Here is a 15,928-nt window from a genome sequence, read left to right as displayed (position 1 = left end):
GTGAGGGGCGGGTCTGGATGTAGTTGGGGGGATAAGGGGTGGGTCTGGATGCAGTTGGAGGTGAGGGGCGGGTCTGGATGTAGTTGGGGGATAAGGGGTGGGTCTGGATGCAGTTGGAGGTGAGGGGCAGGTCTGGATGTAGTTGGGGGGTGAGGGGCGGGGCAGGTCTGGATGTAGTTGGGGGGTGAGGGGCGGGTCTGGATGCAGTTGGCCGGTGAGGGGCGGGTCTGGATGTAGTTGGGGTGATGGGTGGGTCTGGATGCAGTTGGGGGTGATGGGCGTTGGGGGGTGATGGGCGGGTCTGGATGCAGTCGGGGGTGATGGGTGGGTCTGGATGTAGTTGGGGGTGATGGGCGGTCTAGATGCAGTTGGAGGTGGGGGGCGGGTCTGGATGTAGTTGGGGGGTGGGGGCGGGTCTGGATGTAGTTGAGGGTGATGGGCGGGTCTGGATGCAGTTGGGGTGATGGGTGGGTCTGGATGCAGTTGGGAGTGATGGGTGAGTCTGGATTCAGTTGGGGGGTGAGAGGCGGGTCTGGATGCAGTCGGGGGTGAGGGGCGGGTCTGGATGCAGTTGCAGGTGATGGGCAGTCTGGATGCAGTTGGAGGTGAGGGGCGGGTCTGGATGTAGTTGGGGGGATAAGGGGTGGGTCTGGATGCAGTCGGGGGTGAGGGGCGGGTCTGGATGCAGATATACTGCACAGCCCAGGGGTTCATTCCCCTGCTTGAACTGCACTCAGTAGAGGAAATCAGAAGCACCTAGGAATGAAGCTGTGTTTTCGTGACTCACTCGTAAAGCAAACCTACCCATTCTTGCACACGGTTGGAGGAGGAATAAATTGGTACATGGTTCCCAGAGTGCAATGCGGCAATGTCTTTCAAAAGCAAAATGACTGTGTCCTTTGCCCACAGATTCGCCTGCCAGGAATCTGAAGAAGCGTGTGCAGGGTCACGTCCTCCGGAACCACTGGTAGTCACCAGACACTGGAAGTGGGCAGATGCTTGGAAGCCATCGCAGTGCCCGTCAGCAAGTGCCTTGACATGGCCCCTCAGAACCTGGGCCCAAATCACCATGTTGACAGAAGCAAGCAAAGACAGAGTGTCACTTTGGGGTCTCTCTCCCCTGGACAGCAGCCCTAGAGCCCATCCCAGCCCAGCCCAGTTCACTCAGGTGAAAAGCCAGGAAGAAACCTGAGAGAGAGAAGGGACAAGATGCGGACATGAGCTCCTGAGCAGAGAACCTGCACCAGGAACCTCAAACCAGCAGTGCGAGCCCAGGGCCCCATGGAAAAACACGGATCCAGGTCACAGAAATAAGGTCATTCGTGCTATTTTAATTTACCATCTGAGTGTGCTGCATATGTGCTTTCTACTTATGATATCAGCCTTAACTTTTTTAATGTTGATGAGAATGTTCATTTTTAGCACGGATAATTTTAAACCATTTTCAAATCAACCTTTTCTGGCAATGAATAGATGTGATTTGCTCCCATGAAGACACTCACAAACTGTCAAAATCCAGTGTCACCAAGAGTGAGCAGTGACGAGGACTGAGACCCATAAATGCATCTTTGTTCCAGGTTTTTCACTCACTGGACCAGGCCCTTCTCCTCCTTCCTCTACCACAAACACAAAACACGTACAAACACAGTTTTCAGCTGAAAGTGTACCTCGATCTCTCTGGCCATGCCAAGAAGGAAGCCACACTGGGTTTTAGTTCTCAGCCTATAGAGGGTCCAGAGGAGGAGGCTCTGCTCCCAGACAGCTGGTGCTCCAGAGCACTGGCACAGCCCTAGCATTCGGGATTTGGCTCAAGGCTGAGCTCTGCCCCCTGACGTGACCTCAGGGAATCCCCTGTGACTCTTGTTTGTGATGGCCACAAAAGCACCTCACTCGTGTGGTGAGGTGCAGCCGAGTGCAAGCACCAGGCAGGGAGCACCCTCAGGTATGAAGCACCCACAGACAGGGAGCACCTATCAGGTAGGGAGCACCCTCAGGTATGGAGCACCCACAGACAGGGAGCACCTATCAGGTAGGGAGCACCCTCAGGTATGGAGCACCCTCAGGTATGGAGCACCCACAGACAGGGAGCACCTATCAGGTAGGGAGCACCCTCAGGTATGGAGCACCCACAGACAGGGAGCATCTATCAGGTAGGGAGCAGTCACTGGCCAGGAGCACCCACAGGCAGGGAGCACCCATCAGGTAGGGAGCACAACCAGGTAGGGAGCACCTGCAGGCAGGGAGCATCCAAGAGTTAGGAGCATCTACAGGCAGGGAGCATCTGAAATGGTGCCTGTTACCATCTTCCCCTTACTCCCAGGTGATCAACCATGTGACGGCCACAATCACCAGCTAGCATTCAACAGATGGCTCCTGGGAGCCAGTGAGCCCAGCGCCCACTCTGCAGAGCTGCGCATGAGGGAAGACCTTCCCTGAAGGCAATGGCTGTGTCCAGAATCCCTGCCCACTGACCCTTGGTTTGGGCTCCTTTTTAAGCCACAGTCTTTCTTCTGTCTCTGGATCTTCCACCTTCCCACTTCACTCCCTTCCAGGCTGAGGACCTGTCTCTCTAAGTCCCCCTACAGCTCCTGGACAAGGGAAGCTTTCCACATGCTAATGAGCACATATTTGGGGCCAGACTGTCTGTCCTGAGATTTGGTGACAATCACGGCAGCCATCTCCCAGGACATGAGCAGAGTGTGAGCTGATGTTTGCAGACCGGGTGCCTCTGCGTGGGTCTGCCCAGAGGGTGGGCTGGGACTGGTGGGGCCTCACTCCACTTGGGCCTTGTCGGAAATGATGCCTGGCCCTGGTCCAGATCCACTGCGTCTGGGATCTGCATCTTCACAAGACCCCGGGAGGCTGGTCCGGCATACAGATGACTCTCGTATGGCTCAGAAGTAATAACTGACGACACCTCTAACAGTCAGAAGATTTCATGGGAGAAAGAGATCGCCAGCTTTTCTCAGTTGGAAGATGGGCAGCCCTGGTCATCTGCAGTGGCACTCCTGCCCCTCCACCCCCACCACACCACCAGGGTGCTAGATCTCGGGTCACCGCAGCAGCCTCCGGAGTGGTCACCCGCTGTCACCTCTCCTGCTCCCTGTCTGCCCCTCCAAACCCCTGGGCCTAGAGCCCCTGCGTCAGCCCTGGTGTCTCCCCGAGGACCACCCCTAGCTGCTCGTCCTTGCTCTCTACCCCCACCCTCACCCTGTTCTCTGCCTGGACTGTCCTTGCTCAGGGCCAGGAGGCTCCATCCTCTCCACCCTGAGGTGCAAAATCCACTGCCACCTTCTCATGCAGGCCCTGTTGGGCCTCTGTCTTTAGAACAGCACCGGTACGACCAGCACTGTGTTTTAGCACCTAATTATCCCCAAGTCACCCTACATGGTTTCCTGCATGGCCCTTACAGGGCAGAACGTGGTGCAGGCTGACTCCCTGTGTCTCCTCACCGCCAGGTCCCCACTGCAGGGTGCTACCTAAACAGCACAGGCTCTACCAGTAATTCAATGACAGGCTGTTGAATGACAAGGGAGCGCCAGCAAGCGCCCTCCTCTCTCTGGGGCTCAGTTTCTCCACTTGTAAGTGGAGCAGTCTTGGCCACAGCACCGTGCAGACAGCCCATCTCCAGGAATGAACATGTGCTCTCCGTGGGCGTGGCTCTGTGCTTTCTCTCCTGGGCTGCTCCCTACAACATCAGGAGGAAAGCCGGAAGGGAGCCCTGCAGACCAGGCCTGGCAGGAGGGGAGCAGAGAAGCAGAGCCCATAGGAGGGGAGAGAAGGCATCAAGGCCGTTCACAGAGGACAGTGCTCCTCAGACTGAGGCCTGGCCCAGGGCAAGAAATCTGTGACATCATGACTTAGTAACAGGCAGGGCAGGCAGGACACGGAGGGAGGAGGCGAAGGCAGAGGAAGCAGTGGGCGGGGGGGGGGGCAACAAAAAGGGCACTCAGGGCACCGGATAACTGACGTGGAGGCTTCACAAACCCAGGAACTATTTCTACGTTCACTGCACTCTGGTGTGGTTTCATTCGTTGTTTAATTTTCTTTAAATTGCTGCTAATGATCCAGGTCCTGGCTCTCCACAGCCACCAACAGCCCATGTCCAGGCAGTGCAAACCCTGGGGTTCAGCAGGAATGCCCCAGGGGCTGCAGGCCAGGAGAGGAGGCACCCACGCAAAGTTATAGGGGGACATGGAGACTGGGAGGGGCAGTTACTGGCTGGGCAGCTGTTCTCAGGGTACCGCTCCTTAAGGAATACGCCCTGGGGATTGTCTGGCAGGTCACAACTGCCTGCACAATTGCTACTGAAGGGTGAGGGCCATAGGTGGGCTTGGATCCCACCAGCCTCACGACAGAGTTGCCCCTTCAAAACCTCTAAAACCTCATGTCATGTCAGAGCCCTGAGCCAGAAATCTCTGCACTCAGGGCTTGGCAGTTCTGCCTGCTGCATGGCCGGTCCTTCTTGGAGGACCCCGATGATGTGAAAGCTACTGGGGAGGCTGCGGGTCCCCTGTCACCCGACGCTTCATCTCAAACACAGCCAAGGGCTCCTGGGTCCAGGCTCCAAAGCACAATCGTCTAGGATGTGGGGTGTGCATCTGTGCACAAGGGACCCAAGGGTGTGTAGTGCCCCCTCATATCCATTTAAGATACGGCTTAAAGCCTGGGCAACAAAGTGAGGCCCCATCTCTAAAGAAAATTAATACATGCACCAAAAAAAGCTGGTGCAGCGGCTCACACCTGTAATCCCAGCACTTTGGTAGGCTAAGGTGGGAGGACTGCTTGAAGCCAGGAGTTCAAGACCAGCCTGGGAAACATGGTGAGAGCCCATGTCTACTAAAAATTGGCCAGGCGTTGTGGCATGTGCCTGTAGTCCCAGCTACTTGGGAGGTGAGGCAGGAGGATAGCTTGAGTCCAGGTGTTCAAGGCTGTAGTGAGCCATGATCAAACACTGCACTCCAGCCTGGGCAACAGGGTGAGATCCTGTCTCTATAAATAAATTAAATTTAATAAAAATAAAATATGGCTTGGACATCTCTCTGGAATCTCCATAATTCACGGTTTGACACCAAGTCCATCACGCAATGTGCAAAAAGAAATGGCCTTCTCTTTGGAAACAGGAATAGCTGTTTCCTTCCCACGTCTTCTGCAGAGTGAGGCCCATAGCATCCATGTGAGCGGCAGCCCATCAGCCGGTGAGGCCAGGATCACGTTGGCTGCAGGTGTCACGTGCGGCTTTCACCCTGTGAGAGGGAGCGGCACAGGAGCATCTGCCATTTTGTTTTCCATGGAATTTAAGGATTATGTTATCTCCATCTGCCCCAGCAGCATTGTAAGTCACTTCCAAACACCAGGGCCCTGTCTCCACTGATGTGAGAGTAACTGGTCCGCCAGGCCTCTGCACACAGAACCCCGTGGCTTGGGTTTGCTGGTGGTTTCTGTTGGGGGGTAACGGGCACCTGGGCTGAGCACTGGACCCGTGACTGTGATGCAGTGCACTCGTGTCCTTCCCACAGCAACCCTGGGAGGCTGCATTCCTGGGCCCTCATTCTGGAAAAGAAAAGTCTCCCAGGATGGGAGAAGGCAAAGCCCAGATTCTGTCTCCATTAAACCTTGAAGAGGTCTGTCTCCTGGTCAACAAGACAGTACAAGCACAACCCATTCAAAACCCCCCAAATCCCACACAAAACCACGCAGGACCTGTAGGGCAGCATCACCCTCTGCCCCAGTGCAGACACTGAGGACGCTGGTGGATTCAGGCAGATTCCGTCTGTCCACGGCATTGATAAGCGTGACCAAGAGGCAGGCAGTGACCCCGGCAGGGGTGAGAGTTCAAGCCCTGGTGACAAAGCGCCTGCTGCGAAACACCTGTGCTTGGCGCCCCCTCCAGGAAGCTGCTGTGATAGAGATAGCCTGACTCTCCAAAGCCACCCAAAGAGCCCTAGACTGGCAACAAGCTCCCAGGAGAAATGACCGGCCACGATGAGCACATGAGGCTCTGAAAGACCAGGACCCCGCATGGAAGATAAGTCTCATGACAAACCTGTCCAGGAGACACTGGAGGCGTCACTCTTCCCTGCCTGACTTACTCTCCAGCCTGGTCCTCTCTCGGGCCCCAAAATGCCCAGTGCCAGCCACAGGTTACAGCCCCGCATCCAACAGATCACCAGTTCCCAACACATCTGCCAAACCCAGCCTGGTTTGGAGCAGCCACGTCTGTGCAGTAAAGCCAGCCCTTCTGTGAACCCCAATCCACAGAAGTGAGTGTGGGTGTCCACAGTGTCAACAGGACACCTCCTTCCACTCCTAGTTTCCACCTACAGGTGAGTCTACTTTTCCCACCTCAGACCCAGGGTAGCCCAGGCCAAGGTGCTCCCAAGTGTAGCTCTCCAAAGGCTTCCTGCGCATTTAGAATAAAACTCACACTCCTCCATTTAGAATAAAACTTACACTCCTCCCTTTAGAGTAAAATTCACAGTCCTCCCTTTAGAATAAAACTCACACTCCTCCATTTAGAATAAAACTCACACTCCTCCATTTAGAATAAAACTCACACTCCTACATTTAGAATAAAACTCACACTCCTCCATTTAGAATAAAACTCACACTCCTCCCTGAGGCCTGGGCACTGGAGCTGAGCCTGCTCCTCCCAGCCTCCTGCCCCCCCAGCGCCTCAGAGCTCAGGGTGCTCCACCCACAGCCACGCCTAGCCCCTTCCTGCCCCCTGCCCTCTGCACTTGCTGTTTTCTGGCCTAGAACGTTCTTCCCCCAGCCTTTAGGACAGTCGCTTCCTCTGGCCATCCAGACGCCATGTCCTGGAGACACCTCTCCTCACCCCTCCATGAAGACAGCCCTATCTATTCCCTGCTGTCATCTTCTCCCAGGCTGTCCTCTTCCACTTTCTTCCTACACTGATTCAAAGTCACTAATTTATCTACTAGTTTATTATCTGTCTTTCCCAGGAGAACACAAACTCCTCAAGAGCAGGACTGTGTTGTTCTTGTTTCCAGCAGAGCCCCCAGTGCCCGGTTCACAGTAGGCGCCCAGTAAGAATCTGCCAGAGGGACAGATGGCAGGGATGAGGGGTCCCTCCTCAGATACCCGCCTGGTGCAGTCTGGGTGTCACTGTGGGAAGCACACCACTCCGGACTTGGCTTACACAATCATGGGCTCCTCGGATATGTGCTGGCACCCAATACATGCAGGGCCCTGGGTGACAGGAGCCAAGCAAGACGATGGACTCTGTTTTTAAACACAGGCCCCATAGAGTCACATGCCCAGGCCCCACGGGCACTGGTGGGCAAAGCGTTCCTTTCGCCCCAACCTGCAGCCTCATGGCACATCCTCCATGTCCCAGGACCCCTGAGGCCTGGCTCTTACCTCCAGCGGGACCACCTGCATGAGGATGGCGAAGTTGGTGAGGTGAGTGCAGCGGCAGACAGAGTAGGTGAGGTTTCCTTCCGTGAGCACACAGCCCTGGTTCGACCAGACCCCTTCTCTGGAGCTGAGGACACAGGAGAAAGGATCAGAGGTGGTAGCACTGCACCCTTGGCAGGGGACTGAGAGCGGCACTCCCACACCACACGGGCCTGTGAACTCACAGCGGTGCTCTGTCGGTGTGAATATTGGTGATTATCATTTTCTTCTCTGTTTTTCTGTATATTTTGTTTTTGTTTTGAGACAGGGTCTCATTCTGTTTCCGAGGCTGGAGCGCAGTGGTACGATCATAGCTCATGCAGCCTTGCCCTCCTGCGCCCTTGCAATCCTCCCGTGCGATCCTCTGGCCCTTGCAAGCCTCCTGAGTAGCTGGGACTACAGGTGCATGCCACCATGCCCAGTTAATATTTTTATTTTTGTAGAGATATATATAGTCTTGCTATGTTGCTCTGGCTGGTCTCGAACTCCTGGGCTAAACAATCTTCCTGCCTCAGCCTCCAAAAGTGCTAGGATTACAGGCGTGAGCCATTGCATCCTGTCTTCTATATTTTCAATTTCCAAAAAAAAAAAAACAGATTTAAATTGTTCTTTCCTGAAGTTGCAACCTCGGTAAGGACAAATCCTTGCTTCAGCCAAAGGCAAGAGCCCTTGAGGGAAACATTTATAAGGTGAACAAGTTAAACGGCTCTAGTTTGTTTTGCTTTGTACTGACTTTCAACTGTGGTGTCAGCGTGGACGTGGCAAATGAGACTGTGGCTGTCGGGCAGTATGACAGGTAAGATCCAATCTCGTACCTCTCCGGCCAATGTCCACCAGACAGAGCACGTGCCTGCAGCCTTGGGTAATGGTAACTCTGCATTAGCCCTGGGTGACACAGAGCCCAAGGGAGGGACTGGGATGGTCCTTCAGACATGACCCAGGGGTGGCTCTGAGCTTGAGGATGGAAACTCAGAGACAGGAGCTCAGTGGTGATATTCATGATTAATGACGTGCTTTCCTATGGGAGGGAGAAGGTATTTAGCAGACACCAGAGGGCAAAGTGAGAGTCACTCAGACCTACCAATGTAGAGGAGCAAAACCCTATTAATAACTTCAGAATTGATGGGACTTAAAGATGGGGTCATGCCCTCCTCCTCTACCTCCTCAGCCCTCTTAATCTAATTTTCCCAGAACCTTGGAGGGAGTCATCAAACACCAGCTTTTGTGTTATCCATTGAGCCTTTGTCTGTCTATTGGCTGATGAGTACCACACTTCAATGCGAGGGTGGCCTGAACATTAACAGGCATTGAAATAGGGGAACACGGTCGTGGGGATGAGCTGCCCCTTCTGCTTACACAAAGGGTAAGTTACACAATATGAAAGTCACATTGTTCAGATGGAGCTGCAAAGGTGTGATGATGACCTAGTTAGCCAGAGGACTGGAGCCTTAAATGGCATCAAGGAAGACCTACTTCGAAGGGAGTCAGTGAAAACCAAGAGGCAGGCCTGCAGCTTGTGCATAGATACATCTGCTACGAAAGCCAGACGAAGCAGAACCAAATAACATGAAAAGTACGTACAGCCCTGTGACCCAGGAAGTCTGCATCTAGGAAAAATGTTCAGTAACGCATAAATCAAATACAGCACACCTAAATACAGTAAAGGACATGTGTGTCCATGCGGGCAAAATGCGGAAACAGAATGGGAGGAATGATGGAAGAAACACTGAACTAAACACCCCCATATATTTTCTATGATTAAAAATATCAATTACATATAAATTATTGAAAAAATACACATAAAACCCTCCCACAGTGGTTATTGCTGGGGAAAGAAGTGGCAATCAGGATAAGAGGTAAAGGTCAAAGGAAACACATGCTTTTCTATAATGTTTTACTTTTAAAAATATATATATTGATATATTGCTTGTATAATTTCTTTCTTTTTTTTGAGACAGAGTCTCGTTATGTCACCAGGCGGCAGGCTGGAGAGCAGTGGCGCAATCTCCGCTCACTGCAACCTCTGCCTCCCGGGTTCAAGCAATTCTCCTGCCTCAGCCTCCCAAGAGGCTGGGACTACAGACGCGCGCCACCACGCCCAGCTAATTTTTTATATTTTAGTAGAGATGGGGTTTCACTGTGTTGGCCAGAATGGTCTTGATCTCTTGACCTCGTGATCCACCCGCCTCGGCCTCCCAAAGTGCTGGGATTACAGGTGAGCCACTGCACCCAGCCCTATAATTTCTTAAAGAATCAGTCTAGAAAAAACCAGCCTGGAATTCTAAGCCCAGTGGAAATCTTCCAAGAGTAGAAGAGAATACTTTCTCAAATGGTAACTGAATCTATTCCCAGTGGACCAGCACTACAAGAAGAGTCAAAGGCATATGATACTAGACAAAAATCTACACAAAGAAAGAGAAGAGTTAGAAATGGAATAAGTGAAGGTGAATAAGCAGTGATTACTGTCTTATTCTTAATTGCTCTAGAAGATAACTCATTCTCTGGGGGAAAAGCACTAGCAATGCACTGCAGTGATGGCGTCTGCAAAGGCGGAATGCTGTACAACAGCACGCAGAACGGGCAGGAGGATGGATGAAGCTCCGAGCATAGTGTCCTACAGTGCATTTGGAATGACAGCGTAGTATCTGAAGGCAGGCAGGCAGGAATTAGACATATTATATACATCGTCAACTGTGGTCAACCACTACCAAAAAAGTTAAAAGGATGTATAAAGTAGAAGTCATTTACAGTAGAGATAAAATAGCATCATAAAAGATATCCAACAATCCAAATGAAGTCAGAAAAAGATAACATTTTAAAAAGATAGAAAAGTTAGAAGACATCTAGTAAAATGGTAGATTTTAATCCAGCCATACCAATGATCACATTAAATATAAATTGTCTAAATATGTCAATTAAAAACAGAAATTTTGGGACTGGATTAAAGAAAAGACAAGACCTAGCTATGTGCAGTCTAAAAGAAACCCACTTTAAATATAACTATATAAATAAGATGAAAGTTAAATTGTGGGAAAAGATACAGCATTCAAACACTAATCCACAAAGCTCTAGAGTAGTTGTATCTAAATTAGACTTAGACTCCAAAGTAACACATATTTCCCAGGGTAAAGAGGAACATTATGTAATCATAAAAGGGTTAATTTTCCAAGAAGACATACAATCCTAAACATTCATGCACCTAAAAATAGAGCTTCAAAATTCATTAAAGAAAAATTCATAAAACTAAAAGGAGACAGATAATTCACACTCCTTTCTCTTTGATAGCAAAGCTAACAGAACCGCAGTAAGAATAGAGAAGACCTAATCATAACTATCAATCAACTTGGTGTAACTGACATTTATAGAATACTGCACCAAGAACACACTTTTTTCAAGTGCACATGGGACTTTCATTAAAAACTGAACATATACGGGATCACATAAAAACTTTTGACAAATTTAAAAGAACTAAAATTACAGAAAATATATTTTCTGAGTATAAAAAAATTATTTGCAATTTGATGGCAGAAAACTCTCTGGAAAATTCCCAACTGTTTGGAACTAAACCACACACTTTAAAATAACACACAGGTTAAAGAGAAAATCACAAGGAAAATTAGAAAATATTTTAAATTTAATCCAAATTAAAACAACATACCAAAATGTGTGATACAGCTAAATGAGTGCTTACAAAAAATTACAGCAATAGATGTTTATATTAGAAAATAATAAAGCTTCATAGCAATAACCTAAACCTATACTTTAAGAACTTTTAAAATGATGAGCAAATTAAACTCAAAGAAGCCAAAGGAAGTAAATTAAAGACAAAGAGAATAAGTCACTGAAATTGACAACAAACAGCAAGAGAAAAATCAATGAAGCCAAAAGCTGTACCTCTGGAAAAACATCAATACAATTAATTAACCTATTCTAAGAGTGACTCAGAAAAAAGAAGACACAGATTACAGATAAAAAAAGTGAAATGGGAACATCACCACAGACCCTTCAGACATGAAAAAGGCTAATAAGGGAATACCACAAAAAACTCTGTGCCTATAAATTAAACAACTTTGATGAAATTGATAAATTTTTCAGTAAGAAACACAAACTGCTAAAACTTATTTAAAAAGAGGCAGACGACCCACATAGACCCGCATCCATAAAAGAAACAGAAAGTGAGGCTGAAAACCTGCCAACATTGAAAATGAAGGTTCAGATGACTCCATGGTGAATTCTACTAAAATGGAAAAAAATATCAATTCCGTACAAACTATTCCAAAGTGCATCCCAAAATGTAGCTTTTTATGAAGGTACCATTACCTCGATATACAAATGACGACATTACAAAAAATAAGAAAACTGCAGACCAATATTCTGCATGCAGGCAGACACAAAAATTCTCAACACCTGTAGCCAATTCGATGCAGCAATATACAAAGAGATACATCATGACCAAGTGAGGTCTACCCCAGGAAAGCAAAGCTGGTAGAACTTCCAGCTCTAATCATAATGATCCCACTCTGAAAACAACCCAAATGTTCCCCTACTACGGAGAACACCACTCAGCAGTGAAGTGATACATAACAGTGCAGTGTCATCGTGCTCAACACATTATGCAAAATTTAAAACGCTAGACTCCAAAAGGCTGTCTACTCGTGACTCCATTTATGCACAGTCTCGCAGAAGCAAAACCATATAGGGACAGAAGACAAATCAGTGCTTGCAGGAACCAGACGTGAGGGGAAAACAAACAGACACGACGGTGTCTTCAAGGGTAAGGGACTGTTCTAATCCCGATGACGGCGGTTGCACAACTGTTTTCATTTGTCAAAACTCAGATCATCTACAAGTGTGCATTTTTCTGAATATCAATTGATGAGAAGGAACTGAACAATAAACAGGAAAGATACAGATGCTGTATGCATGATGGTGGCTGCCTCTGGGAACTGAGGAAAAAGAACAGACGAAGGTGGAGGTTCCTTAACACCATCTGTGATGTTTTACTTGTTTCGCGGTGGCTCACGCCTGTAATCCCAGCACTTTGGGAGGCTGAGGCGGGCAGATCGCGAGGTCAGGCGATCGAGACCATCCTGGCTAACATGGTGAAACCCCATCTCTACTAAAAATACAAAAAAATAACCAGGCATGGTGATAGGTGCCTGTAGTCCCAGCTACTCGGAGGCTGAGGCAGGAGAATCGCTTGAACACAGGCAGCGGAGGTTGTAGTGAGCTGAGATCACGCCATTCCACTCCAGCCTGAGCCACAGGAAAGATGCTAATAACTATAAATTTTGGGCAATGGGTACCTGCATTTGTTATATTATTCTCCATACTTTTCCCTGTTCTTAAATTTCCTTCAGAAATAAAAACCAACACGCCAATTTAGTTTTTACCAAACCCCAGTTCCCATTTTCTAGTCATAACTTTTTCTTCCAAACAAATTGGGAGACATTTCTAGGAGCACATGCTTCCAATTTTTCATAAGTTACAAATAAAGGAAAAAGAGCTGCAATGTGCTGAGCCTGAGCAGGACAAAATCACTGAGTTACAGAGCATCCCTCCATGCTGCAGAGGCATGACACCAAAGGCCACAACCAGAGGGAGGCCTCCTGGGGGACAAAAAAGTCAGCGATGTTTGCTGGAGGTGACAGGAGCTAGGCTGTGTTTTCCTCACTGTTCACAGAGCAGAGATATAGGGGGATTATGCCGACCCACCGCTGCACTCCCAGCTCAGTGTCTTGCAATCTCCTGGCCTCTGGGTGCAGGGAGCGGAGAGGCTTTCTCTGCCGGGGGCCACACCAGCAGACGTGGCACAGCCTGTGTGGACGCTGGGCTGGAGCAACAGGAGGAAGGAGCAGGGGAAGACGCCCAGGTGCTGGGGAGCGCCGTCAACATGAAGGGTGACAGGCCACTAGGCAGGGTAAGAACTGGAGGTCCCAGATGTGTTCAGCTGCCTGTGCAGTATTTTAAACATTGGGAAAGTTCATATAAAAATCCAGCCACGCATGCCTGTGATCCTAGCAGCTTGGGAGGCTGAGGCAGGAGAATTGCCTGAACCCAGGAGGCGGAGGTTGCCGTGAGCCAAGATTGCACCATTGCACTCCAGCCTGGGTAACAAGAGTGAAACTCCGACTCCAAAAAAAAAAAAATCCAGCCACAGCCAGGCACAGTGGCTCACACCTGTAGTCCCAGCACTTTGGGAGGCTGAGGCGGAAGGATTGCTTGAGCCCAGGAGTTTGAGACTACAGTAAGCTAAGATCACACCACTGGACTCCACCAGCCTTGGTGGCAGAGCAAGACCCTGTCTCAAAAACAAAAACAAAAAGAAAATTCAGCCATGAAAACTCATGACCTGGTAACATCGGACCTGCAACCTGCATGCCATGTGGAACAAGCCCTGGGGGCACAAGCAAGCAGTGGCTGCGGGTTCAGGAGCCCCGCGCCTCCCTCCACTCCCTGGCCCTGCTGGGAGCTGCGTTTTCAACACCGCTCTGACTGTGGGAGCCACTCACTGTGGGCTCATGTCTGGAGCAGAATCGTGATCAGAGCGATGGTGGGAGATGCCCAGACATGGGGCTGGTGAGCTGGGGCGGGGCTAGGAGTGCAGGAGGAGACTGCCTGTGAGAGGTGTGTCCGGTAGACATGGGCGATACTGAGGGCTTGGATACCTCGCGTCCACCAACTGTCCCCTGTGCAGAGGGTACCTGAAGTCCAGGAAGGCGCAGTACACGAAGACTTGGTTGCTGCTGTTGGTGGCCTCACTGTGCTGCTTACGTGTCTGAAATGAAAGAAAACATGACACTGCTGAAGAGGCCCCTGGTTCTCAGCACTAGCTTGAGAGCCAGACCCTCACAGCTGGGCGACCTCAGGCAGGGACAGGCACGGACACCGATTTCTGTCTCCACACATTGTGGGCATAGTCCCATGTCACCCAGCCCATGTCATGCTGCCCTCCCTAACCCACCCAACGGCCCTGGCAGGTGCCGGGCCCTTCCTCTAGTACACTCCTCCCCACAGGATGCTCCCTGTCAGGCAGCCACAGGCTCCCTCCCAACTCCCTGCCATGCCTCTGCACTAAGGAGCTCCTCAGAGAGACCTTCCCTTCCCAACCTGTTCTAAACAGCACCAGCCCCTGCCTGTCCTAGCTCCATTCCACTCCCTGATTTTTTCATAGTATTGATCACCATATGGCACGTTATGTATTCACCGTCCACTGTGTGTGTGTTTGCTACCTTCCCCTCTGCAATGTCCACTACAGAAAGGACAGAGACTCTGTCTCATTCACGGCTGCATCCCCAGGACTTAGAGGGCATCTGGCATACAGCAGATGCTTACTAAATACCTGTTCAACCAGTGCACAAAAGAATAATTCAACAGGTCCCTGAGACCGCCTTGTTTCAGGAACTGGCGTTCTCTCCTGGGCTGCTCCTCGGAGGACTGTGCGGCTACGGCTCTGCCCTAAATAAAAGGCACAGATGCCTTCAGGAGCCGTGGCTGGAGGCTCAGGAGGCCAGTGCCTTCATCAGGACCCAGAGCTGCTCAGAGGCGGCGTGGCTGCAGGATAAATGGTGTGTGATGGGTTCCCAATCAGTCCAAGCCGAGCATCTCTTACATGCCCAATGCCTGCTCCATTCTGCGACCGTCCCTGTGCCATCACTGCTCCAGTGAGACCATTCCCCCACTGCAGGGTGAAGAGCTCTCAGGAAGCCACTGTCTTATGCAGGACAGAGCAGCAAGGGTGGCCCCGCTCTGAGCGCCATCTTGACAGAGCAGCAAGGGTGGCCCCGCTCTGAGCGCCATCTTGGCCTCTGTCTTATGCAGGACAGAGCAGCAAGGGCGGCCCCTCTCTGAGCGCCATCTTGGCCTCTACTAAAGCCCCTCCTTTTCCAGGGAGCAGCAGCGCTGGTGCCCCTGACAGGTGCCTCGGACCCCACGGCAGAACCTAAGGCTTCACAGGGCTCTCATCACAGCATCTGTCTGACAGCTCCTCTGCCCTCAACCTAATTATCCTATTGCTGTCCATTACCAATGTTCTGGCAAAATGGAATCTTTACTCCTTTTGCTTTGTCCTTCTGTATCTTAGGGTTATTTTAATGCATCACAGAGTCTCTTAAAACTGCCTGGAAAAGACGCCTTCTCCTCTGTCTTCCCAAAGCCACAGCCTGCTGTGAACTCTTGCACAGACACAGAGGGCCCTGGGTCCTGCAACCACCTGGACCACAGAGGGGCATGGGCAGGGAAATGGCAGCACCAACACCACATGACAGACATGACAAACAAAAACCTGGTGGCCACAGCCAGGGTCTCAGAGGGGCGTCATGAGGCTTCCTTTGCCCCAGACTACCCCTGAACCAAACCCTCCAGCAGACAGCATTATATGTAATTTTTTAACAAGAGGTGTATTTGTGTGTTACTTGAGTAATTAAAAATAAATTTTTTAAATAAGCCGGTGACCTGAGGAAACCAGCAACCAGACCCACACACATCAACATGAGACGGGGGCTTCTCA

The 15,928-nt window shown here is 50.4% G+C and overlaps 1 protein-coding gene across 16 annotated transcripts in view; it reads right to left on the bottom strand.

The window, feature by feature from the left end:
- The window catches only part of ADGRD1 (adhesion G protein-coupled receptor D1), a 180,809-nt gene that overhangs the window by 51,303 nt on the left and 113,578 nt on the right, over window positions 1–15,928 (bottom strand). For all 16 annotated transcript variants that reach the window (XR_013522223.1, XM_078337776.1, XM_054239147.2 and 13 more), the window contains 2 exons: window positions 14,124–14,197; window positions 7,384–7,507 (listed from right to left, as the gene is read on the bottom strand). Coding sequence is in view for 15 of the 16 variants with exons in the window: in XM_078337776.1 (XP_078193902.1) it covers window positions 7,384–7,507; window positions 14,124–14,197 (198 nt within the window). In the remaining variant the exon portion in view is untranslated. The remainder of the gene's footprint in view (window positions 1–7,383; window positions 7,508–14,123; window positions 14,198–15,928) is intronic.

This window comes from Callithrix jacchus, chromosome 9 (genome assembly GCF_049354715.1).
Source record: "Callithrix jacchus isolate 240 chromosome 9, calJac240_pri, whole genome shotgun sequence".
NCBI lineage: Eukaryota > Metazoa > Chordata > Mammalia > Primates > Cebidae > Callithrix > Callithrix jacchus.
Note: the sequence above shows the minus strand (reverse complement) of the source record. Positions and strands in the feature narration are given on the sequence as shown.